The sequence below is a fragment of the Orcinus orca genome, chromosome 16 (genome assembly GCF_937001465.1).
Source record: "Orcinus orca chromosome 16, mOrcOrc1.1, whole genome shotgun sequence".
Lineage (NCBI taxonomy): Eukaryota > Metazoa > Chordata > Mammalia > Artiodactyla > Delphinidae > Orcinus > Orcinus orca.
The window spans coordinates 12,633,913-12,660,186 of record NC_064574.1 but is presented as its reverse complement, the minus strand read 5'-3'; the positions used below and the strand labels follow the sequence as shown (position 1 = coordinate 12,660,186).

Below are 26,274 nucleotides of genomic sequence, written 5' to 3'. Positions count from 1 at the left end.
ACTGGCATTCTGTTTCTACAGGATAGCACTGTTCTAGCAGGATAACACCAAACTGGTAACAATGGTTACCTTGGTGATAGATGTAGAGGGAGTGTGGTCAAAAGAGAATTTGCCTTTTCTGTAATATTTGATTGTTTTTTCCACAAGAGGCCGGGGAGCCAAGTTAACAGCCCAAACTCTGGAGCAGAGTGCCTGACCTTGAACAAGGCACCTCACCTCTGAACACCTCAGTTTTCTTACCTATAAATTGAGGTAAGAGTACTCATCACATAGGGTTATACAGGGATTGAATGCATTAACATATAAAGTCCAAAGAGGGATGCCTAGCACAGGCTTAATAAACATTAGCTATATTATTAAACAAAGCTTAATGAATGTTAGTAAATTATTAGTCCAAGGAGAATATATTCATGTATTATTTCTATAAGTAAGAAATAATAATAAATTGTGAGGTAACGAACACCCAGTTTGCAGCCATAGAGACCCAGGTTGAAATCCCAGCTCAGCCCCTTCCTAGAAGGATGATCTTGGGCAAATCACTTTGTATCTCTGAGTCTCAGTTCCCCATCTGTAAAATGGAGGCAACCTGGCTCACAGGATCATTAGGAGGACTCAAAAAGATCACACACAGAACACACTCTGTACTGGCAGGGGTTTGGTAAGTTGTACTTGCTACATTCCTGCCATTTTTTTTTTTTTTTTTGCAGTACGCAGGCCTCTCACTGTTGTGGCCTCTCCCACTGTGGAGCACGGGCTCCGGATGCGCAGGCTCAGCGGCCATGGCTCACGGGCCCAGCCGCTCTGCGGCATGTGGGATCTTCCCGGACCGGGGCACGAACCCGTGTCCCCTGCATCAGCAGGCGGACTCTCAACCACCGTGCCACCAGGGAAGCCCATCCTGCCATTTTTATAAGGTATTATTCATCAGCCCCAGTGTAATGACTCAACGCTGTGAATCAGAACTGGCCGGCTCGTGTGACAGGTAACTTGGTCAGAGTCAGGAGAAACAGGTTTGATGTCAGACCTCCCATGCTGTGTGGGCTTGGCTGAGGCCCTGTCCATCTCTGGGCCTCAGTCTCTCCATTTGTAAAGCAAGAGGACTAGGCATGGAAACACCTCTGACCACTGGAGACCTGAGGGTACAGTTCAGAGAGGCCCCCAGCGGAGACATGTTTTTTTTTTTAAAGTCTTGTGTTTTACCTTTAAAATGCATTTGATTTTTGCATTAGACCCTGTGATTCTTTAATATAAGAATGCTTTTTCCCCCCAAACAATATTTAAATAAATAATAATAATCCAGTGAAATGATTATTCCAGAAAGAAGCAGTATGCTTAGCTTGGGGCTCTAACTCCCTACTGCCCCCCAACTCCCTCCTGTATGAGAAGCACCAGACTCAGTGGTCTAAGGGTCTCCAAAAGGGTCAATTTTCTTTTAAAATGTTTACATTTCTAAAAGCAGAGGAGGAATAATGCATGTAAATGGTAAACAACAACAACAATAATAATAAAAGAAAAAGAAAGAAAGAAACTCTAAGAGTTCAAATGGGTGTGAGATTCTCTCCATCCCATCTCAGCTTTCCCAGAGGCAAAAATCTATAAATGTTCCCACATTTAAACACAAACACACACACACCCCCATACCCTCTGTTCTGCACCTTTTTCATAACAGTAGATTTCAGCCTATAGCAGTATATCCCATTACTTTCTACAGCTGCATAGCTTTCCTTTGTGTGAAAGCATAAGTTATTTCATCAGCTGCTACGGGGGACATTTAGGTTGTTTTTAGGGTTTGCTAAAACAAGTGACATGCTAATGAATATCTGTGGATCCGTAGACACATGCAAGCATTTCTGTGGGGTAATTCCAAGAAGTGGAAGTACAGGATCAAAGGAATGTGTACTTTATATGTTGATAGTTTCTACCAAATCACTCTTCGAAAGAAGCTGCATAGCCTCACATGCCCACAACCAGGTCTGAGGGCCGTTCTGCACCTCAGCCTCCAGTCCCTAGCTGAGAAACCTTCCCCAACATCGCCACCTGCTGCCCATACTGGGAAGTGCAGCCTTCCCATACCCAGCCCAGAGCTGCTCCCAGAAAAACAAGGAGAGTTCCCCTCTGCATCTACACAGACTCCCCTGCAGCATCTGTATGGAGGAAACGGCAGCAGAGAAACTGCTCTTTCCTGGAGAAGCAATCCATGCCGGCACGTGTCAGTGCTTTATGCACTAGCTTTTGCAAGCAGACAGACCAAGTTTCCATTTTGCTGGCTCTGCCATCTACCAGCTGTGTGTCTATGACAAGTGACTTCACCTTTCTGATCCTCAGTTTCTTTACCTGCAAAATGAATTTAATAATACCAACTTTCCAGCACTGATGGCAGGATTCAATAAGATAAGGAGTTGTCTCTAAAAAGACATTAAGAGTCATGAACAGGCAACTCACAAAGAGGAAAAGCAAATGGCTGGTAACACTAAAAGATGTCTCATACAGTAGTCAGGGAAATGCCCATAAAGCCAGATGCCCTTTTTTGCCCATCAGATTGGCAAGGATTTAAACACCGATAATTGCATGTTGACAAGGTGGTGGGGAAATGCAAATTAAAACAACAAGTTACCCACCTCTGTCCATTAGATTGGCAAACAAATAGAAAGACTGAAAAAATCTGGTGGGGAATGAGCAGACTCCTTTCCTTTGGGTAGGCGTATGAATTGCTCCATGGTTTTGGAAATGATGTGGCAACAGCTAATAAAAATTTTAGGGCTTCCCTGGTGGCGCAGTGGTTGAGAGTCTGCCTGCCGATGCAGGGGACACGGGTTCGTGCCCCGGTCCGGGAGGATCCCACATGCCACGGAGTGGCTGGGCCCGTGAGCCATGGCCGCTGAGCCTGCGCGTCCGGAGCCTGTGCTCTGCAACGGGAGAGGCCACAACAGTGAGAGGTCCGCGTACCGCAAAAAAATAAAATAAAATAAAATAAATTTTAATGTGCATGCCCTTTGAGCCAGCAAACCCACTTCCAGGAAACTGTTAGAGAGAAATAAAATCACCAGATGGTAGAAGAGATACAAGTACAAGGAAATACTATAACGGTAACACACATGAAAAACGAAACAATTATAAATATCCATTGGAGCGGGATGGCTGCCTAAATATTGACCTCTACTTTGCTATATTCATTTTTGCTTGAGTTAGTTTTATCATAGATTTTCTGGGGTTTTCTGGGTATAGCATCAGATTATCTGCAAATAGGGATACTTTTATTTCTTCTTTACTCATTCTTATATTGGTAATTGATTTCTCTTATCTAAGTGCATTGGTTAATGCCTCTAGATGTTTGTATTGACAAGGGAGACTGTATATCGTTAGGTTAAAAAAATAAGTTGCAGTTAATAGATATAATCCCTTTCTATAAATACACAGTGACACTTTAGATACATATATTTGTCTCCATTTTCAAAATAGAGTATCCCTACAAAACACTGTGAAGGGATACATTAGCATGTTAACGTTGGTTTCCATAGGAAGCTAAGCTTGGAAGACTGAGTATTATTACTTTTTACTGTCTACATCTACCACAAGAATATGTTTCTTTTTTTTTTTTTTTTTTTTTTTTTTGCGGTACGCGGGCCTCTCACTGTTGTGGCCTCTCCCGTTGTGGAGCACAGGCTCCGGACGCGCAGGCTCAGCGGCCATGGCTCACAGGCCCAGCCGCTCCGCGGCATGTGGGATCTTCCCAGACCGGGGCATGAATCTGTGTCCCCTGCATCGGCAGGCGGACTCTTAACCACCAGGGAAGCCCTCTTTTTTAATTTAAACAATCTAATGTGTTAAAGTTTCATTCTTAAAAATATATAAATAAATGAAATGGGGTCATGAGCTGTTGTGAGCACTGAATGAGACAATGTTTAACCTGGTATCTGGCACCAAAGAAAATGCTCAACAAGTAGTGTTTTTTCTTTATTACCTCAGCCAATCCTAACAGCCACCTTCTAGGAAGATCCTACTGTTCTTCCCATTTTACAGATGGGATCACTGAGGCACACAGAGATTACGTAAGAGCCAGTAAACCACCTCAAGCCACCTGAGCCCAGAGTCTGTCTCGACCACTGCCTTCAACTGCTCCTCCGGAGAAAAGACCTAGGGCAAAAAGAAGTTAAGTAGGGACTTCCCTACTCTTAATTTCCCTATTCTTAACAACTGTGGCACAGTAGTTAAGAATCTGCCTGCCAATGCAGGGGACACGGGTTCAAGCCCTGGTCCGGGAAGATCCCACATGCCACGGAGCAACTAAGCCCATGTGCCACAACTACTGAGCCTGCGCTCTGCAGCCCGCAAGCCACAACTACTAAGCCCACGTGCCACAATTACTGAAGCCCGTACACCTAGAGCCTGTGCTCTGCAACAAGAGAAGCCACCGCAGTGATAAGCCCGTGCACCCCAGCGAAGAGTAGCCCCCACTTGCTGCAACTAGAGAAAGCCTGTGCGCAGTAACAAAGACCCAACGCAGCCAAAAATTTTTTAATTAATTAATTAAAAAAAAAAAAAGAAGTTAAGTAACTTGCCCCAAATCACCAGCAAGGAAGCAGCACAGTAGGGATCTGAATTCAGGTCTTGTTGCAAGTACCTGAGACCAGGACACACAGTTATTTCTCAACCTTCCTACAGCACCTGTCATACATGCAGTGTCCCAGCCTCACTGGAGATTCAGATTCAAATGGACCATGATGGGGCTGGGTGACTTGTCTTATTAACAAGGACCCCAGAGGATTCTTCTCACTGGGGAAGTCTGAGACACAGTGGCCAGGGAAGAATGCAGTCCAGTGGTTCCTATGGCCCTGGCACTCTGAATCCAGCAGGAAGCTCTTTACCAATATTGAGTCCACAGAAATGAATGACGTGGGTTTTTACAAACCGATGTGGAAAGTTCTAGATGTGGAGTTCAGTGAAAATGCTAAGTAGCAGAACAATGTCTCTCCAGTGTGCTAGGTCGATGTTATAAAAGCACAGGGCTGACAACTAAGAGAAACGAAGGCATGTGTGCTCAGAAAGACATGCTCAAGAATGTTCGTAACAAGCTAACCCAACCAGAAACCAGAACCCACCAAGATGTCCATCAGCCAGGAATGGATGACAAATTGTGGTTATTACACTAATGAAATACTTCACAGCAACGAAAAAGAACAAACTATAGATACATTCAACCTGCATGAATCTTACACACATGAAGCTGAGTGAAAGAAATCAGACATGAAAGGGCACATGTTGTATGATTCGTTTTAAAGGAAGTGTAAGAACAGGTAAAACTAAGCTGAGGTGAAAGAAATCCATACAGTGGCTAGCTCTGGGGGGTGGATATTGACTGGGAAAGGGCATAAAAAGTTTAGATTTACCTCTAAGCTGTGCATTTAGGACATGTGTGCTTTCCTGTACATAAATTATACCTCAGTAAAAAAGAGAAATTAAAAACCTTAAAAATAGAAAAAAAATGACACACAACTCTGTGTGTGTGTGTGTGTGTGTGTGTGTGTGTGTGTTTAGAGAGAATTCAGCAGGATATACTCCAAGCTAGTAATAATGGTCACCTCTGCGGATGGGAGCGGGAGTGGTGGGCTGGGATGGGGAGAAGTTGGAGAATTCTTTTATTGTTCCCTTTAAATTATTCTATATGGCTTGAATTTCTTATACTCAGCATAAACTACTTGTAAAAAATTCTAGAGCAAATTAAATCATAAAACTAGAAAAGGAGCACACACACACACATACACACACACACACACACTCAAGGTCCCCAAGCCCCACTCTAGATGTGCTGTATCAGAATTTCTACCAGGAACCCCAGCTCTAGTCCAAGCCCTGCCTCTCCACCACTCTGCTCTTGCATACCCCAGTGACGGGGATCTCACTACCTTTAAGGTCATTAGAACGTCTTTCCTCCTATGTTGTCTATGATCCTCCCTCTCTGGGTCCCTCCATTAGCCCCACCACCCACCAGGGCCCCCATGGCGCTTACCCACTGACAGGGAGCCACGTGCCAGTTTGGGGAGCAGCAGGTCAAGCTGGCGGAAGGTGTGGAAGACGTCGGCTGAGTGGACGCGGTCCTGGGCCTGGCTCTCCTGGGTGTGTGGCGGTGCCTCGACACCGTACAGAGTCAGGTAGCCGGCTCTGGGGGCGGCAAACAGCTGGTCAGGGGGTTGTCTTTGGATACAGCCGAACCCTCCCAGGGCTGCCTACACGTTTTCTTCATTTGTACACCTGAGGAGCACCTGATTTTCCTACCATGTGTCAGGGACCTCTCTGGGCCACAGCGTCAGCAGAGAAGAAAACAGACAAAACCCTCACACACCCATGGAGCCAACAACACTCTAATGAGGGAGACAGACATACAGAGAAACGAGTGGATGAGTCATAGGTCAGCTGGGGCTCAGAGGGAGGGACAAAGAGGGAGGGGGTGGGGAGGGGCTCTCGGTGAAGGATGAGAAGGAGCCAGCGTGGGAGGAGCAGAGGCAGGGGCCTGAGGCGCAGGGAAGAGCCAACCTCCTGCGGCGGGAAGGAGGCAGAGTGTGGAGGCGCTACCCGGAGGCTGGCGAGCAGAGCAGAGTGAGGGGTGGCCAGTGGGGCAAGATGGGGGCACCGATCAGGAAAGGAGGCTCCTGCCCCTGGAGATGGAGTCAGGGTGGGCTTCCTGGAGGAGGCAGATCTGAGCTGAGACCTGCAGGATAAGCAGGGGAAAGGGGTTCGGGCAGAGGGCACGGTCCCCGCAATGGCCCAGAGCCAAGGGAGCAACCACAGCCAGGTCAGGGCGCTGCCAGGTACTGCCGGCCCAGGTGCTGGACTGGAGAGTGAGGGGCCGGCGCAGAGCACCCTGGGAGTCTGCACACACACACTCAAAACACACACACACACACACACACACAGACACACACACACACACCGCCCTTAGGAATGCTCTCAGAGGAAATGTTTTCACCACCAGCCACTTTTTTTTTTCTTTTTTTTGCGGTACGTGGGCCTCTCACTGTTGTGGCCTCTCCCGTTGTGGAGCACAGGCTCCGGACGCGCAGGCTCAGCGGCCATGGCTCACGGGCCCAGCCGCTCCGCGGCATGTGGGATCTTCCCGGACCGGGGCACGAACCCACGTCCCCTGCATCGGCAGGCAGACTCAACCACTGCGGCACCAGGGAAGCCCCACCAGCCACTTTTTAATGCTCCAGGAGTCCAGCCCCACTGGCCTCAGTCCTGGGAGGAAAACCACAGGTTTTCACTTTTTCCACGTGGTGAGAGGGGCCAGGACTTCTGAGAGAGACACCGTGAAGCCCTGATGCAGCCCCCTCAGGCCCTCCTGGGTCTCCCAGGACAGGGATTTTCCGGAGAAGGAGAGGAAAGAAGCAGGAATGAGGGAGGATGGGGCTGAGAAAGGCCTGTCTGGTCCCCACTTTGTCCCTCGTTCACACAGTGTAGACACGTAGTAGGTCCTCAATAAATGTTCTATCAATGGATGAATGGATGGATGGGAGGGAGGATGGGTGGATGGATGCATGGATAGTGAGAACTTAATCCTGAGAACACTGATCTTGGAGGAAAATATGGGGTCACCATGATTCTGAGCTCAGTTATCCAAGCTACTGTCCCACCTTTTCCCTGCATCCCACTCACCTTCCCCTCATCCAGTTTTGGCCTCCATGCCCCCCAGAGATGGCGAGTTCAAGACCTGCCCATCCCACTGGACTAAAAGGAGGAATCCTTCCTGCAGAACAGCTGAAACGAGCTACCTATAGAGTCTAACCCGTCGGCCCTACTGATGCCTCTGCATCAGCCCAGAAGGAATTCCCTCCTCCTTTTCCTCCAAACGTGTAAGCCCCTGGATCCCTCTTCTTCAGAAGAATGTCCTCAGTCTCCTTATGGCAGAAGTTGTAAAGGCGCAGCCCGCAATCTAGATTCAGTCCAGAAACGTGTTTTGTTTGGTTAATAGAGTTTTCCTAAAAACAACCGAATGCATATTTAAACATTTGGGGAAATTCATACAAACTCTGCATTTCCCCCTCCATCTCATTTTGAAAAAGGAGAAAGCCTGACCACTGGCAGCCTACAGTCCCGCCTGGCAGCCCTGGGCAGAAGTGGAGTCACGGCCACCCCTCTTAGAGGGAAACAAGCTGGCAGGGTCAGACGGTCCTCCCCAGGCCCTGCGGTCTCTGTGACACTGCAGTTAAACACCTGTCACCATTTGTCATCCTACTTGCACTGGTTTTTTTCTTAAAGCAGAAAACTAGTTCCTTAGATAAAATATCTACCAAAAATAGGCAATGAAAAATAACCCCTCCCCAAAAGACAAGAAAACCAGGAAGACCACGAGGTTTCACGCTGTGGACACGAAGGCCCTTCCTGTGGCGCCTCCACATCAAAATAACACCTGGCACAGCTGAAGACCGGCAATAAATAATTACACGGCCTATAAATACACACATGACCTACAGGTGGCGCTAGGAGCCATAAAGAAAAAGCTGGAATGGGCCGGGTAATGAGGGGGCCATCATATTAAATGGGGTGGCAGGAAAGACCTCCCTGAGCAGGTGACCCTTGAGATGAGACTTGAATGAAGTGAGGCGGGAGCCATGCTGACATATAGGGAAGAGCATTCTTGAGCAAGGGAACAGAAACTGCAAGGGCCGTGAGTTGGGAGCATGCCTGGCCTGTTCCAGGGGCAGCAAGGAGGCTGGTGAGATGACACCAGTGGAATCAGAGTTAGAACTCTGGATGTGACTGAGTGAGGCAGGGGCCCACACAGGACAGGTTGGAATCTCACGGTCTCGGGCTACGTGAACACACACCTCTGTACCCGTGTGACTGTCATCCAACTTGCCCACTGCCTTTCTATTTCAGGGGCTGCAGATGGCGATGAAAAGGCCCAAGGAGGCAGGAGCTGCAGCCCGGGGCTCAGGCCCTGAAGACACAGGGATCCATTTACGTCTGCCCTCCTGCACTGTGCCTGCTGTTACCATGAACCTAAACGGACCCAGCTGCCACCGCGTGGCCCCCACCTCCCCCAGTGCCTCAGCTTCTTCTCTGACTTCTTTGCCCGCACAAGGATACGGGATGGCAGGAGCTAGGAGACCTGGGAGTGCCCTGCTGTGAACTTGCTGGGTGGTTTTAGCGGCCCCTCTCTGGACCTCAGTCTCCACACCATATGACAGGGTAGACCAGACCTGCATCACCCAGACCAATCACAGCCCTTGATGGTATCTGCACCACTCCAGGGTGAAATGAGAAAAAGGCGACACACCAAGGGTCGTGCTTGAGAGTGTAGGCTCTGCAGCCAGCCCTGCCAGGACCCCAACCATGGGACTCTGGACAAATGACTTAGAATCTCCAGGCCTTAGTTATCTCATCTGTCAAATGGGGTTTGTAAAGTACCCGCTTCACAGAGTGGTTGTGAGGATTAAATGTATTAGCGCACACTGAGCCTACAAGAACACACACACGTCATAAATATTCCTGTGTGCCCATATGTGTCAGCAAATGCCTGTCCTTTATCTTCAAACTGTGTTGCTGTAATTTTTTGGAGCGGTTGAAATGTCTCGCTTGTATGAGATGCTGGTCATTAGGGATGCCACCAAAAACTACTGGCTCTCCTTCCCTCACTGCCTGTGGCCATGCTCCTCCATCCCTGCCACCACGCAGTCAAATCCACCAGCAGGTCCCACCGACCCCATCCCCCAAAGCTACCCAAATTCTTGCCATCGCCTGGTCCAGGCCACCATTCTGTCTCACCTGGGCAACTAAAACAGCCTAACAGGTCCCCCTGCCTCCCTTTCATTGCCACCCACCCGAACTATGGTCTAGTCTCTGTCTGGCAGCCAAAGAGAGCTTTTAAAACTCTAAGTCTGGGCTTCCCTGGTGGCACAGTGGTTGAGAATCTCCCTGCCAATGCAGGGGACACGGGTTCGAGCCCTGGTCTGGGAAGATCCCACATGCCGCGGAGCAACTAGGCCCGTGGGCCACAACTACTGAGCCTGCGCGTCTGGAGCCTGTGCTCCGCAACAAGAGAGGCCGCGATAGTGAGAGGCCCGCGCACTGCGATGAAGAGTGGCCCCCGCTTGCCGCAACTAGAGAAAGCCCGTGCACAGAAATGAAGACCCAACACAGCCATAAATAAATAAATAAATAAAAATAAAGGAATTCCTTTAAAAAAAAAAAAAAACAACTCTAAGTCCAATGGTGTCATACCCCTGCTTAAACCCCCAATGTCACTCATCTCACTTAGAATAAATTCCAAAGCCTTCCATGGCCTTGAGGCTCTGTGAGACCCGGTTTCTGCCAGTTTCTCTGACCTCATCCCCCCGCCCAACCTCCTTGGCTCATTAGGCTCCAGCCACACTGGCCCTCTCACCAAGCATCTGGGTGACCAGCAAGGCCCCTTTTCTGGCCTGTGTCTCCTTTACAGCTCACAGGCTGAGTCAGGCGACCACTCAAGAGTCCCAGATACAAAATGTCGCCTTGCAGCCTTTGCTTTGGAGCATCCCGAACTGCTTCCCCAACCACAAAGTCCTCCTGGTTCCCTTGGCCACTATTAATGGCTGGTCCAGAGTGCTGGGCTCACCTGAGCAGGAAGCTGTAGGAGAATTCGAGGAGTCCCATCTCATGCCAGCCACTGCCTGCTTCCATGGTGTCACCCAGCAGGACAGTGTGGAGGTTGGTATACATGGCTTCCGTGAGCGCCTGGAGCTCTTTGTGGAGGAGAGTCCTGGGGCAAGGAACCAAGGTGTGAGAGGGTAGCTTCCAAAAATATATATATATGCACACAGGCACCTCCTTGGCCAAACCTCAGAGTCCCAGGGCTCCAGTGCCTCAGTGGCAATGAGGGCTTTTGGAAGATTGGCTTAAACAAAATATTATTTCTATCATCATCCACAATGACGATAGTTATTATTAATTTTGCCAAGCACAATGATCTCATTTCATCTTTTGACAGCCCCAGGGATAACAGTTACTATTATGATACCCATTTTACAGATGGAGAGACTCAGGGACAGAGAGGAAAGTGATTTGCCAAGGTCACACAGCCAGTAAGTGATACAGCTGGGACTGAAACCCTGATCTGCCCAACTCCAGAGTCTGAACTTTTAAACATAATAGCCATCCCCTCTCGGGGCACATGAGCTTGGATAAGGAACCCACAGACTTGCAGAAGAGAGAGAACTAAGAAACCAGCCCTTTCTCCTTGAGATCCAAAGTTAGGGAGACCTGTTTGGATAAAGTGTCCTGGACCAAGGATTGCTAATAAACATGACTCCAAGTGAATGCTCCATGAGGAATAAGGCAATCTGGCTGGCGATCTGGTCTCGTCATTGAGTACCTAGGAGTCTGAGGAGAGGACCAGTTCTGGGAGAGCATGTGGCTGAAGCCAGAAGCCCCTCTGTACTGAGCCCCCACAGTACAGTCAATATTGAGCCATGACTGAATGTATGATTAGAAGCCAGGAAAGATGGGATCTTCTATCTAAGTTTAAGGCCCCTCTACACTGCACAAGGATCTAAACCATAAAGGACCCCACTGCATCGAGCGAAGCGTCCATGGGGTGGTGCAGAGCCGGTGTTCAACAGCGACACCTTGTGGCAGCAACAAGACCAGTGCTAGTGTGCCCATCAGGTGCTCTGGCTCTCTGTCGCCATCTGCTGTTTGGACATAGGATGGACTCCTTTAGACTGAATAAGCCCCTGGGTTCTTGGATAATTCAAGACGGGAAAGTCTCCAGAGGGGTTCCGTGAACTTCCAGGTAATAAAAGCTTTGGGATGTTTCACTGTTGGAAAAACAATAGATACGACCCATGTGAGATAATGTGTGTGAAGGGCTTAACATAGCGGTTGGCACATTGTAAGTGCTTAATACATGGGAGCTGACACAGTGATCAACCCTGCTCCAGCTGTTCCCTTGACTCCACTCCAAGCACTAGTCCTTGACAGAGACAGGAGCCCCCAATAGATGTGGCAGCCATGCCCAGAAGACCTCATGCCAGCTTTTGAGAAATGCCCAGAAACTCTCGAGGGTAGACACTGGAGGAAACTGGGATCCTCCCTGGGTAGGGGGGTAGGATGCAGTGAACTGCGGACTCTTGTTGCTAATGGAATCCCTAGAATAGCAGGACCCAGGACACTCAGGCTCAGGAATACTCCTAGCAGTTGTCCCATAAAGCCAAGGTCAGACTGAGCATTGTCTCTCATCCATGTTCACCTCATGAGGCTGGCCTTTCCTCAGCTTTAGCAGTCCTGCAAAACCCGGCTTTCTAGATGCTTTTCCTGACTCCAGGAGGTGAGTCTTCCTGGAGAGAGATCGCTAAAGATGCCCATCAGACCGTGTGCACTCTTTAGGGGAGGATGCAGAGTCTTACTTCCTCAGTATCTCGGTGGGAGGAGAATGGGCTGTGGAGTCTGCAGACCTGGGTTCAAATCCCAGCTCTGACGCTTACTAGCAGTAGACCTTGGGTAAGTCACTTCACTTCTCTGAACCTCTGTTTCCTCATCTGTAAAATATGGATAAAAATACCTACCTCTGAAGCTGTTGCACAGATATGAACATGTGCCTATCAAACACCTGGCATTTGGCAGGTGTCTTCAGAGGGAGGTTGGCGTCATTCTGTGCTCCTGCATCTAGGATGGTGACCAGTGTATGAACGAATACAGGGTAAATGCCCTCACAGGTCCTTTTGTAAGTATTACTTATGTTTCAGGACCTGCACCACTTCCTAGCTGTGTGACCTCGGGCAAGTCACTTCTCTTCTCTGAGCCCCGTGTCCTCATCTATAAAATGGGGCTGTAAGTTACCCTCCAGCATTGCTGTGAAGACTCATGAGATCATGCATGATGCCTGGCACAGAGTATGGACTCAAAAACATTAATCACCCCACCACCTCCCTTTATTTGACAGATGTGGAAACAGAGGCTCGGTGCGGGGGTGTGGTTTGCCCAAAGTCACAAAGCTAGGCAGTGGGAAAGCTGGGATTTGAATCTAGGTCTAGCTGACCCCAACCCTGGTCTCCTTCTACTAAAAATCAGAGCTGCCTCTTGGGAAGTAAAGAGTTCTTCTTCAGCCCAATTCTCTAGGGTTGTTTCTTGTTTTGTTTTTGTTTGTTTTCACAAAACGAAATGTCTTTACTGGACACCTGTTGTGGAAACAAGCTCAGCTCACACAGGACTTGAACTACGAGGGTAGAAGCCGATCGCCCACCCTGGCCCACCCATGGGTACCATCTGCAGCCACTCACGGTTTCATCTTGGACTTTTCATCACTGGGGCTGTAATGCGGAAGCTGCACGTCGAAAATCCTCTCCATGAGGAAGACGGCGTAGGCGTGGAAGTCCAGCCTGGTGCGAGGCTCCCACACCACCATGTCATAGGAGTGTGGGTCCAGGAGGACAGTGACATACCTGCCCCCCACCAGCACCTGGGAAGTTGGCAGGGATGGAGTGAGGAGTACGACTATGAACAACAGCAGTTCTCTGAGGTCGACTTACCCCGTGACAGGCAGTGGCCCCACCAGCTACTTAACAGACAATGTCCCCTCATCTACCTCTCACAACCACCCTGTGAGGCAGGGACCATCATTCACCCATTTATAGCTGAAATGTGATAAGGCGTATAACGTGCCCAAGACCACACACCTGAGAAGTGGCAGAGCTGGGAAAGGAATTCGGCACTTTTTCTGAACCAAAGGTTATGCTCTTAACCACCTCACTTTTAAGCATCTTCCACGGTTATCTTGGTTAATGTCATATCTCCAGCAGCCAGGAGAGAGTCTGCCCACAGAAGCAGCAGATGGATGTGTGTGCATCGTAGGTGGATGGACGGATGGATGGGATGGATGGATGAATGTACAGACGGATGGATGGGAGGATGTCGGTGGATAAATGGATATATTATAGGTATGGGTGGGTGGATGGATGGATGAGTGGATAAATGGATGGAAGAAAGGAAGGAAAGATGGATGGATGTTGTTGGATAAATGCTAGTGGATGTGAAAGCAAAACCTTCTTTGGGAGGCTGAGCTCTGTATGTAACATGCTGCTCAAGACAGGAAGGAGACAGCACTGGAGAGCTATAATCCTGCAGTCAACAAGGGTGAGGGCATTTTCCCTCAAATGTGTGTGGAGGGGGTCACACAACTCCAACTACCCACTGCCTTAGCCTTGTTTTCAAAATGTGGTCTGTGAGTCATGGTAATCAAACTCTCTTATAAAATACAAGCCAATATCCAAGAAAAATGCTGTTGGATGGATGGTTAGATGGGTGGATAAATGGAAGGATAGATCATTGAATGTATGTTGGATGGAAAGATGGATGGATGGGCAGCTAGAGGGTGCTTGCAAACTAAATGTATGAATGAATGTTGGGTACATGGATGGCAGGATGCTAAGTGGATACTGGGTAAACAGATTGAAGGGTGAATGTTGGATTCACTTCTAACCTCCAAGTTAGAAGGAGACGTGGAAGGTGGGTGGATGAGTGACGGTTGTTTGGATGTTGAAGTGGTGGATGGAGAGAGATATAAATAGATGTATATAGAGTGGACAGACATTGGATATTGAAAGGATAGATAATCAAATGCTGGGTGGTGGTGGCAGATGGATGGAAACATGGGCAGATAAGCAGAAGAATGGAAGTTGGTGGAAACTGAATACATGGTTGAAAGTTGGATGGATGCTACGTCCATGAGTGGAAGAATGCTGGATAAATTGGGTAGACAGGTAGAGGAACAGATGATGGACAAGTGGATGGAGAGACAGATTTTGGATAGATATTTAGAAAGATGGACGAATGAGTGGATAGATGGAGGTTGATGGAAATGGAATATATGAATGAATATTGGATGGATATTAAGACGGAAGAAGGCTGCTTAGATATTGGGCAGATAGGCAGAAGGACAGATGTTAGATGGATGGGTAGATGTGGGACAGATGGAAGTTGAATGAATGGATAGAGGTCGGTTAGATGAACACACCAAGTATTGGATAATATTAAATGACTGCATAGCTGCATGTTGGGAAGATGCTAGAGGGATAATGAAGGGATGAATGTTAGATAAACGTTGGATGTACAGTTGGATAGGCATATAGAAAGTTGGCTGGACCACTGGATGGTTAGTGTATGGATGGGTATTGAAGAAATCAGTAAACACCAGGTTTAATAGGCCCAGCTGCTCATCCCCTTCCCTCCCAAGAGGCAAAAGAGGCACTTACAGTAAAGATATCACCATGCTTCTCCTTCATCCTAGTGAGGAAGCTGGCGGCATCTTTTCCAAACTCCAAAGCATAGCCCAACCAGGGGATACTGCCCAGGTCCAGTGGGGGCTCGCCAGGTCGCCTGCAGAAGCCACAGCACTTATCACCATTTGATAAAGCAGGGAAGAGGATAGAGTGTGGGGCGTGGCGTGAGATTTTCAGTGGAGAGGAAGGCTTCCCTGAGGAGACATTTGACCAAAGACCTGAAGGCCGTGAGGGAGGGAGCCACATGGGTATCTAAAAGAAGAGCTTCCAAGCGGAGGGAACAAGTGCAGAGGCCCCTAAGCTGGATCATGCCTGGTGTGTGCAAAGAACAGTGAGGAGGCCAGGGTGGCTGGATGTGGGAACAAGGCGCGTACAGTAGAAGGTGAGGCCGGAGCAGTAACAGGGCCAGACCATGCAGGGCCTTGCAGGCAGCTCTGAGGACTTCAGCTTTTGCTCTGAGTGAGGGGGGAGCCATCGGAGTTCGAAGCAGAGGAGGCACAGGATTTGGCTTTGGTTTTTACAAGTGGCTTTTGGCTGCTGAGTAGGGAATAGACCACAGGGGGCTGAGAGCAGAAGCTGGGGTACCAGTTGATGTTCGTACATACTGGGGGGTCCAGTTAAGGTGGTCACCTCTCTGCAGGTAGGAGAACCTTCCAGAACCCAGTGGTATTAGGATACAGAGTTCTCTGTATGAGCCAGCATGGACCAGGGTCCTGGTCATCTCACACTTCCTCTCATGCCCACCGGGAAAGGGTAAGGCTGGAGAGCATGGCTGGATAGCAGGAAGTGGTAGAAGAACTGCCCTGTCGCTGACCCCTGACTGCCCCTCTCCAGCTCAGAATCTGAGGTCTCTCAGGAGGCCAGACGCCATGCCCGTGGCCTGTGGGGATGCCCCAGGGGTACAGGTAGCTCAGCCAGGGGGTAGGAAGGTTGTGTGTGATATTCAAGGTCAAAATCTCATCTGTGAGAGCAGAGGGACTCCTCTGAGGATATAATAACATATCTACACCTCACTACGGTGGATGGAATTCTAATATGACTACAATGACCTACAACTGAGTGAGGGAGCTGGTACAGTTGACTTTGAGAAAGGATGATTCTTCTTAGTGGACCTGACCTAATCAGGGGAGGACAGGGCTTACAAGGGGCAGGGATCTTCCTGGCAAAAGAGACTGAGATTTGGCATAAGGGAGATTCTTTGCTGCTGGCTTTGAAGATGGAAGGGGCCACATGGCAAGGAATGCATGGGGCCTCTAGGGGCTATGAGTGGACCTTGGCTGACAGCAAGCAAGGAAATGGGGACCTCAGTCCCACAACCGCAAGGAGCTGAATTCAGCCAGATTCTTCCCTGGAGGTTCCTGATAGGAAGGCAGCCTGGCCAACACCTTAATTTCTGCCTTGTAAGACTCTGGACAGAGAACACAGACACACTGTACTGGACTTCTGATCTACTGAAGTGTGAGCTAATAAATGGGTGTTGTTTTAAGCTCCCAACTATATGGTAATTTGTTACACAGCAAGAGATAACTAATATACTCAAACTGACATTGCACTTGCACTGGGCCCTGCCCTTGGCCAAGCATTCGATATATGAATGTCTCATCTCATCCTCCCCAACCACCCTCTGAGGGAGGGGCTCCATTCACACCTTCACCAAATATTAACTATGAAGAAGGCATCGTCCTGGGTGCTGGAGATACAGGAGTGAACAGGGAAGATGAGGTGGAGAGCCCTGACCTCACAGGGCTTACATACTAATAAGCGGAGACAGACGAAAACAAAGAAGCAATATCATTTCAGAGAGCGAGAAGTGTGATGAAGAAAATAAAGGACATAAAACGTGACAATGAAAAGACAAATAACCCAATTTAACAATGCACAAAAGAATCTGAATGGACAGCTCTCCAAGGAAGATATACAAATGGCCAGTAAGCACATGAAAAGATTCTCAACATCATTAGTCATTGGGGAAATGAAAATCAAAACGACAAGCAGTACCATTTCAAATCCACTAAGATGGCCATAATGTTTAAAAAAAAAAAAAAAAGGAAATAAGTGCTGGGAAGACTGTGGAGAAATGGGAATCCTCATGTATTTCTGGTGGGAACGTATAATGGTGCAGCTGCTCTGGAAACTAGTCTCACAGTTTCTTGAAAGATTAAAAGAGTGACTATATGACCCAGCAATATATCCCAAAGAATTGAAAACATAAGTTCATACATAAACTTATACACTATTGTTCGTGGTATCATTAATCATAATAGCCCCAAAGTGGAACCAACCCAAATGTCCACCGACAGATGAATGTATAAACACAATGTGGTGTATTCATATGGTGGAACATTATTCAGTCATGAAAAGGAGTGAAGTACTGATTCACGCTACAAATTGGAAGCACCTCAAGACCATCATGCTGAGTAAAAGAAGCCAGACACAAAAGGCCATATAGAGTATGATTCTATTTCTATGAATGTCCAGAGAAGGCAAATCAATGGGGACAGGAAGTAGATTCGTGGTTTCCAGAGTCTGAGGGGAGGGTGGAATGGAGAGTGACCGCTCACGGGTACCAGGTTTCTTTTTGGAGTGATGAACATATTCCAGAGTTAGACAGTGGTGATGGGTGCACAGCCCTGTGGCTATACTAAAAACCACTGAATTGTATATTTTAAAAGGGTGAGTTTTATAGTATGGGAAATACATCTCATTAAACAAAAAAGAAAGAAGGGTGATACGAGATAGTGGGGAGGTGCTAGTTTAGAGAAGGTGGTCAGGGAGGGCCTTTCCAAGGAGGTGCCATGTGAGCAGAGACTGGAAGGAAGAGCAGGGAGAAGAACCTTACAGGCAGAGGGAACAGCAAGTGCAAAGGCCCTGGGGCAAGAGTGCACTTGGTGATGTTCTCAAGACAGCAGGAGCCGCTGTGGCGGGAGTGGAGGATGTGGGGGTGAAAGACTGGAAATGACCTGGGGACCAAGAAGGCCAGTGGCCGAGGACAGAGTCTGGCTTTTATTACAAGTGTGGTGGGAACCCTCTGGAGGGTAGGATTTAGGAAGTGATGTGATTTAGGAAGTGACGTGATTTAGGAAGTAGGATTTAGGAAGTGATGTGATTGTGCTTTTAAAAGGTTGCAAGAGGAAATTCCTTGGCGGTCCAGTGGTTAGGACTCCACGCTTCCACTGCAGGAGGCACAGGTTCAATCCTTGGTCGGGGAACTAAGATGCCGCAGGCTGCGCAGTGTGGCCAAAAAAATAAATAAAGGTTGCAAGAGCGAGAGGCGGGAGGGAGATGTGTCAGGAGACTAAAGCAATTACGGTGGGAGTGGAGGCTGTGATCCTCCAGGAGCCAGGCCTAGCATCCGACTCGTCCACTTCCAGGTTGGGGGTTTTTGTGCCATCCCCAGAAGTCCAGGGGGGACCACCTTCCCTTCATCCTTCTTCCCCTCCCTGTCTACGTTCTTCCACCATGGCCTCCTGCCTCCTCAGTCTGACTGTCCCCCAACATAACCCAAAGCGGGGAACAGGTGGTGGACAGAGAGACTGGCTAGATTTGAGGGCCAGAGTTTGGGAAATATGGAAGCAGAACCAGAGGTGAGGGTTGAGGGCATTAGGAAATGCCTCCCCCCGCCCACTTCCTCCTCTCGCCCCACTCCCACCCTGCCTCTGAGCCCATCATTGAGGAGACTCGCAAAGGGGCAGCTCGGGGATTCCAAGGGGGTGCTGGGGACGTGCCAGGACCCTTCCTTTCCCCTCGCCTCTCTGTGAGCCAGCTTCTCCTGAAGGCTCCGTTTAAAGGCTGGCACAGCACAGGGCTGGAGGAGCCCAGCGTGCACCTGCCCTCTTCCAGTCCACGTCTGAGCCCAGAGACAGGACATGGCAGCGGCGATTTCTGCACAAGAGGCAGGAGGGCAGGATGGCTGTTATGAGCCTGACCTTAGCACCACACTTCCTGGCTTCAAATCCCAGCCGTGCTTCTTGCCGGCCGTGTGACTTTGCTTCCCCACGCCTGTTTCCTCACCTGTAAAAGAGGAGTGACGACACTACAGACTACACTGGGCTGTGATGAAGATGAAGGGGGCTATAGAACAGTGCTTGGCACCTGGCAACCGGGGAGCAGCTGGGGTGGGTCTGAGAAGCAGGACCAATATGACTCCCGGGTGCCATTTCTTGAGCAACGGCTATATGCCAGGTGCAAAGGTTTCCTTGCTTGGGAATAATGGCTGATACTTGATGAGCCCTGACTGTGTTATCCTTTGAGGAAGGAAGCATTGTATTTCTATCAAGCCCATTTTACAGCAGATGAAACTGAGGCACAGAAGGGGCTGAGCCACTTGCCCGAGGGCCCACCGTGGAGGGTCTGGGTTTCTAACCCAGGCAGGCCTGGCTGCAGAGCCCACACTCTTGATGCTACCCTGGCCCCAAGTCACCCCAAGTGGACATCTGCACAGCCACTTTGCAGGTGAGGAAACTGAGACACAGAGAGGTTCCAGCGACCTTCCCAAGCGCAGGGCCTGAGACCTTCCCCTAAGACATCTTTGGGGTGTGGGTGGGGCTTCCTTCCCCTGCCTTTCACTCTGCCTGCCACCGGAGCTCCCCAGCGAGCCTGGTGTTATTTCTGGCAGCACTCATCTTTCCCCTGAAAAGTTCCAAGGAGCTGCGGACAAAGGCAGGAAGCCGGGAGCCCAGGCGTCGGATTCCTGATGTGCCAGAGGCTCCTTCAGCCCCCGGGCCCTGAATCCAACCGAGGCCCAGGTCACGTTCCAGGGTGACTCAGCCAGAGGCCAGCGGGGGCGAAGGAGGCTCTATTTTGGGGTCTGCGGTCTCTAGCCTTCCTCACGGACACTCTCACTGTTCTGAGGCAGGGATGCAGGGCGTGACCCTCTCATCTCCAGCTGCTGTCCACATGGCTGATCGCTGCCTTCCCTTCCTCCTCTGTAAAATGGGGGTAACAAGAGTGCCCCCATCTCCAAGTTAGGAGAAAATGAGATTGGAGAACAAAATTCCGGCCCCTGTGGGGTCTCCCAAGGGTCCACGCAACTCTGCCCCCCCAGGGTCCACACTACCACCCGCACAACTGTCAGTGACTCCCATACCCACACTTCTCCCCAGTACCCCACCTGGTGAAACTGCTAAGCTGTCCACAGGTATAAAAATCAACAACTCACCCTCAAAGACAAATTAGCTCTCTGGATTGATAGCAAGAATTAGCTAAAATAATGTTTGGCATTCCTTCTAATCCAGCAATTCCACTCTCACCTACTATTATCGTCATCATTCCCTGTTTTGTTTTGTTTTGTTTTGTTCGGTTTTTTTTGGCAGTGCCGTGCGGCCTGTGGGATCTTAGTTCCCTGACCAGGGATCGAACCTGTGCCCCCTGCAGTGGAAGCACGGAATCCTAAACACTAGACTGCCAGGCAATTCCATCATCATTCCCATTTTAAAGACTGGGAAACTGGACTGCTCTGGCGGTCCAGTGGTTAAGACTGTGCTTCCACTGCAGGGGGCGCAGGTTTGATCCCTGGTTGGGGAACTAAGATCCTGCATGCCGTATGGTGTGGCCAAAAAGAAAAACAGCATAAAGATTGGGAAACTGAGGCAGAGAGCAGTTACTCAACTTGTTCTTATTCCTGGAGGCTGGGAGTTTCCATATGCTAAGCACCCAGGTACCCAGCCTCCCAGAATCCATGTATTCTGTGGCTGCCCTCATCTGCCCCAGAGAAAAGCACAGACTAGGAGGCCCCACAGGATGAGCCCAGCACATTGCCTGAAATAGCAAAAACACCGGAAACAACTTGAGTCCCTCAATAGGGACAGGAATAAAAGGGAAAAAAGAAACCTGCACCTATTCATACTATGGAATACTACACAAAAAATCGAAAGAATGAATTAGATCTCCACATAGCAACATGGACGGATGTCAAAACGAAAATCTGGAGTGAAAACAGCAAAGGTACAGTCTGAAAACAACTCTGTACAGAGTTTCCAAAAAGCCTGACAACTTAGGAAAAATAATTTATTTCTCTATAAGGAAACTTATCTGTAGACTTTTTCGTTTTCATTTTTCCAGGCAAATGATTGAATGTATGGTGTTAAGTTTCACCTGGAAAGGTGTCCAGAGGTTGAAGAAAAATATCGTGAACTCACTGTGTGGAAATTCAACTAACACATTGTTTAAAAATAAAAGGTTTCCAGAAAACTTCTGGAATTTTCAGACACTCTGATTTAAACACACACACACCACACTTCCACCGCCCTGTGTTATCTACGAGCTAATGTCTATGCATATAAGAATAATTTTTAAAACAGCTGGGAGGCTGAGGAGATATGACAACCAAAGGCAGTACGCTGGATGAGATCCTAGCACAGAAAGAAGACGTTAACGGAAAAACTGATGAAATTCAAATAAAGTCTGGAGTTTGGTTAATCATAACAGACCAGTGTTGGTTTTTTTAGTTTTAATGACTGTACCATGATAATGTAAGAGGTTAACAATAGCAGAAACTGTGAGGGGTATTTGGGAACTCTTTGTACAACTTTTCTGTAAATATAAAACCAGTCTAAAATAAAAAATCTTTTTAAAAGATCTGGGAGGTTCCTCTCAAATTAATCAACAGTAGAGGTCCTGAATTGTCGGAAGAGTGGTTAGAAGGGCTTCAGTCTTATTTATAATGGGATAAGTGCTTAAGTCAAATGTATTCCTTGTGCAATTCTAATTAATTTTTAAAATATTTTATAAAAAGAAAAAGATCTATACTGCCATCTCCTTGATTTGAGATAGGTGAGTTTTACTTTTCTCCTAAATCGCAGATTCTCAATGGAGCAGGAGAACCTTGGGGACTAGGAAGCTGAGGCGTTTGGTTCTAGTTCTATTCTGCCCGAGTAGACCTCAGCAGAAGGGCGACCCCTTTGTGGGCCTGAGTTTCTCTGGCAGAGGGAAATACCGAGCCTACTCAGCCCCTGCATCCGGATCGGGGAATCCTGTGGAAGGTGGTTCCAGGGCCGGTAAGAGGGCATCGCTCAGGGCCTCTGCCTTCCCCAGCCTCAACTCTGCCGTCTGTGTAATGGGGGTGAGAGCAAGCCTGGGGGGTGACACCGAGTTGGTGCACGATCCAGACAGAGGCCGAAGAGCGGGAGGGGGCTTCTTCCACCGGGGGTCACACCGAGCATGTCCACGCACCCACTCTGCACCCGTGACTCTCGGTTCTCACCTGCAACCCCCTTGCAGGTCCCAGGCACCGCTATCTGGGCCAGGCCCGGGCTTCTCGCGCCCCGGCCGAGAGAGTGTGTGCGGTGGGTGAGCAGCCCTCTGGGACTCCTGTCCCTGCACCTTCCCGCGCGCGTCTCCCCAACTCTGAGCCCTCTTTAAGCCCTCTGGGCCTGGCCCCCTCGCCGGGGCAGGGGAGGGGCGCGGAAGCCCCTTCGGCCGGACACTTGGACTCCCACCTCCAGGCTCGCCCGGGGGGTGTAGGGGACGGTGGGAAGAGGATCCCCTCCTGCCCGGGGGACTGGAGCGGGGGCTCCGACGTGGGCCTGCCGCTGGCTCGGCGACCCCCTCGTTGCAGCCGGGGCGCGGGCCTGAGCGGAGACGACCCTTTGTCTGGCCGGGGGCGGCGCTGGCGGACCGGGGTGGGGGGAGCCGGGCGTAGGCCGGGCGGGGGGCACTCACCGCGTGCGCCGGCGGGTCAGCAGCAGCAGCAGTAGCAGCGCGGCCAGAAGCCCGAAGACCACGGCCCAGGACATGGCAGGCCCGGCGACCAGGCTGCGGCTGCGGAACGCCGGAGGCGGCCGGCCTGGCTTGGGGGCCACGGGGGCCACGGGGACCCAGTCCCAGAGCCGACCCCGCCCCCACGCCCCTCCCTCTCCCCCCGCCCACCGCCTACGGGCGGGGGCAGGGCCTGCGATCCCTCCCAGGTCCAGAAGGGTGGGTGGGGTGGCTCTTGGAGACTCCGTCCGGCTCAGCTTCTACGGGACGGGCTCCGACCCCTGGCCCAGGAAAGGGTGGGAGGGATGTGCGTGGAAAATGTGGGTGCGGGGGACGGGAGGGATGGTGTAGGGGAAAGGGAAGGGATGTGCAGGGAGGGAGGGGTTACGCGGGGGTGTGGGGGAGGAATGGGGGATTTGGGGAAGAGGAAGGAAGGGAATATGGGGGGACGGAGGGGTGATGGGGATAGAGAAAGTGTGAGGATGAGAGGTCAAGCGGTGGCAGAGGAGGGATTGGGGGTGGGAGGGGACTGGAAGGGCCTTTCCTCCACATTCCACCTAAACAGTCTCCACCACTCTAGCCGCCCCCCGCCCCTCACCCATCCCATCCCCACCCCACCCCGGATGGGCTAGAGACCATTAGTTTTCTGTTCTGTTGGTCTGGGCGGAGTGGGGTTGTACCGCCCCCTATTTTACCTTCAATAACTACAGTGGAGGGGGCACAAGAGCTCAGAGCACCCCGCTCTGAGTCCCTCATCTGCAACTGCTGTAAGGGACGATAAGTGTACCTCACCCACGTGTACCTGCAGCACAGCAGGGGCTCAGAATATGGTGGACATTGTCACATTACCTGGCTGCTGGCCTCTGGTGCCAGTGGCTCTGCAAGAGACCACCCCTGGGCACTGGCGAGAACCTGGGCTCCCAGCTGGAAGCGTCTGGACCTCACTCCACCCTCTCCACTCCCTACACACACCCCACCCCACTTACACCTGGGAAACCTTGGCCAGGGAACTTACCCTCTCTTAACCCGCTTCCTTATCTGGGGACAGAGGTCAGAGTTGTACTTTACCTTAGGGGGGTTGCTGTGAAGAATTGATGAGAGCTTGTCAGTAGAGGGAAGTGCAAACTAGGAGTGCAGGGCACATGTGAGTTTTGTGAGGCAGTGAGCAGAGTGTGGAGCTGGGACCCAGAATGTCTGATTCTAATCCTTGGGCTGTTGCTCACTGCTGGGTGAATTGAGACAGGTTTCATTTCATCTTACCAATAGCCCCCAGGCTGAGCTGTTACTCCTCCCTGGTCTCCTGGCTTCTGCCCTCATCTCTCTGCAGTCCATTCTCCCCGCAGTTGTCAGAAGAATCCTGCTAGAACCTAAGTCAGATCCTCTACTGAATCCTGCTCAGAACCCTCCATGGCTCCACCTCACTCAGAGCACAGCCCAAGTCCTTACAAGGTCCTGTAAGGACTTGATCTGCCCCCTCCCACCTCTACCTCCCTGCCCTCGTGTCCTCCCACTCTCTGCCTCACCCACTCTGCTCCAGCCACATTCATCTCTCACCCTGCCCCAAGTGTTCCAAACTCACTCCCACCTCAGGGCCTTTGCACTTGCTATTCCCTCTGATTGGAACACTCTTCTCTCATATACTTGCACAGCTGGCTTTTATCATCACATCCCTCATCCCTCTGTCTCTGCTCAGTTGTCAACTGCTCAAAGAAGCCCTCCCTGACTGCCTGGTCTAAGGCAGTCACATCAGCCCTGTCTATTGCCTTGAACTGTTTTGGGGTTTGTTTGTTTTTTTCCTTGACAGTACTTAACATTTCCTGCTATCATATTAGAGCTTCATTTATTTGTCTATTTAATGTCGGCTGTCAAGGCAGTTGGATGACCCTCATGTGGCCTCAGCAGACTGAGAAGAGCAAGAAGCAAAAGGAGTTTCTTGAATCTCTTGTTTATTTATCCAGCTTACCCACCAGCAAAGCTGACAATCCCAAAAAGGCCACAGAACAGGCCTGGAGGATTTTCTCCAAATTTGGGGAGCCCCACGGGGCAGCCTTCTGGCAGCGGGGCTCACAGTCCGGCTTGGCCAATACTAAACCATGTGACCTCAGGCAGTCTGCTCCACCTCCCTGAGCCTAGGTGCCTCATCGGTGAAATGGGGATGAAGTGAAGAGTAAATGACCTAATCCAGGTGATACACTTGTCAGAGTGCCGGACGCACAGTGAACTTTAGTGGGGGTCAACTGCCATTAGCACTTAATTCCAATCCAGCCTCTCACCATATGTGTGATCAAGGCTTGGTCTCAGTTTTCTTATCTGAGAAATGGGGAGAACAGTTCCTTCCTCACAGGACAGTTGCACCCAGCATGGGGCCGGCACACAGTAGGTGCTCAATAAATGTTAGCTCTCCAATCCCACACCCCTGGCTTGAGTGCAAACTAGCATCACCTCAGTCCAAATCCCCCCCAAATAAAATGTCCCTCTTCCCCCCCTCAGCCCACGGGCAAAATCCCACCCACCCCCCAGGGAAGGAGGCCAGCTGCTCACACACCAAAGAGGGAAGAAGGTTTTGGGGCCCCTGGCTTCTCCCTTGCTCTCAGAATCTGATTTTGTTCACAAATCAAGCAGGTGTTTAGGAAGATGGCCCCACCCCCTTCCCACAGAATGAACCAGTGTTGGTCTGAGCCAGCCAGGGACATCCCTCTTTGCTAGGGATTGGTCCAGTGGTGGCCACGTGAGCACCATCTGGACATTTGTTGGGGGCTTCTGGGAATTTTTCCCCTCCCTATTCTCCTCCTTTTCTTTGGGGGCCATTGTGTAAGGATGGTGGGGATATTATGAGGGAAGGCCAGGAAAATGGCAGAACCCCAAACCAGAGCTGCAGGAGAACCATTCCTGGAACCACTTACCCCCAGACTTATTGTTTAATGAGATAATCAAATGCCTTTGTTGCTGAAGACACTGTGAGTCAGATTTTCTCATACTTGCTGCCAAAAATTTTCCTAACTAAGGTGACTTCCAGTTATGGCTGTGCCAAGGACAACGTGACGTAATCATGCATCCAAAGCGCCTTGCCCATGAGGAGCATTCAAAAATGTCACTTCATCTCCTTAGTTTTGCTTTTTGTTTTTTCTTTTACAGCTCAGTCTTTCTATGCTTATTGGGCTAATAGGGCATTCAACTTTCTGGTTATGGCATCTTGCAGGAACAGGCAGGCTCTGAAAAGTAGCAGATATTCCAAATTCCCCTGACCCGTGAGGACTAACAGGGCCCTGCAGAGGACAGGGCTGGTATGTCCTCAAGAATGAAGAGGAGGGAAGACACCCCAAGAGTG

At 50.0% G+C, this 26,274-nt stretch overlaps 1 protein-coding gene across 4 annotated transcripts in view; it reads right to left on the bottom strand.

Annotated features, from left to right (window-relative positions):
* The window catches only part of PTGIS (prostaglandin I2 synthase), a 43,178-nt gene extending 20,004 nt beyond the window's left edge, over positions 1-23,174 (bottom strand). Inside the window, exons 1-5 of one of the 4 annotated variants that reach the window (XM_004282888.3) lie at positions 22,911-23,174; positions 15,225-15,348; positions 13,254-13,432; positions 10,592-10,735; positions 6,008-6,159 (exon numbers count right to left, since the gene is read on the bottom strand). In XM_004282888.3, coding sequence (XP_004282936.1) covers positions 6,008-6,159; positions 10,592-10,735; positions 13,254-13,432; positions 15,225-15,348; positions 22,911-22,984 — 673 coding nt within the window. In that variant the 5' untranslated portion in view covers positions 22,985-23,174. Of the gene's footprint in view, positions 1-6,007; positions 6,160-10,591; positions 10,736-13,253; positions 13,433-15,224; positions 21,444-22,910 lie in introns of those variants that run through there. The other 3 variants (XM_033411200.2, XM_049698663.1, XM_049698664.1) reach the window with 3 other exon arrangements.
* Between the last annotated feature and the right edge of the window lie 3,100 nt (positions 23,175-26,274).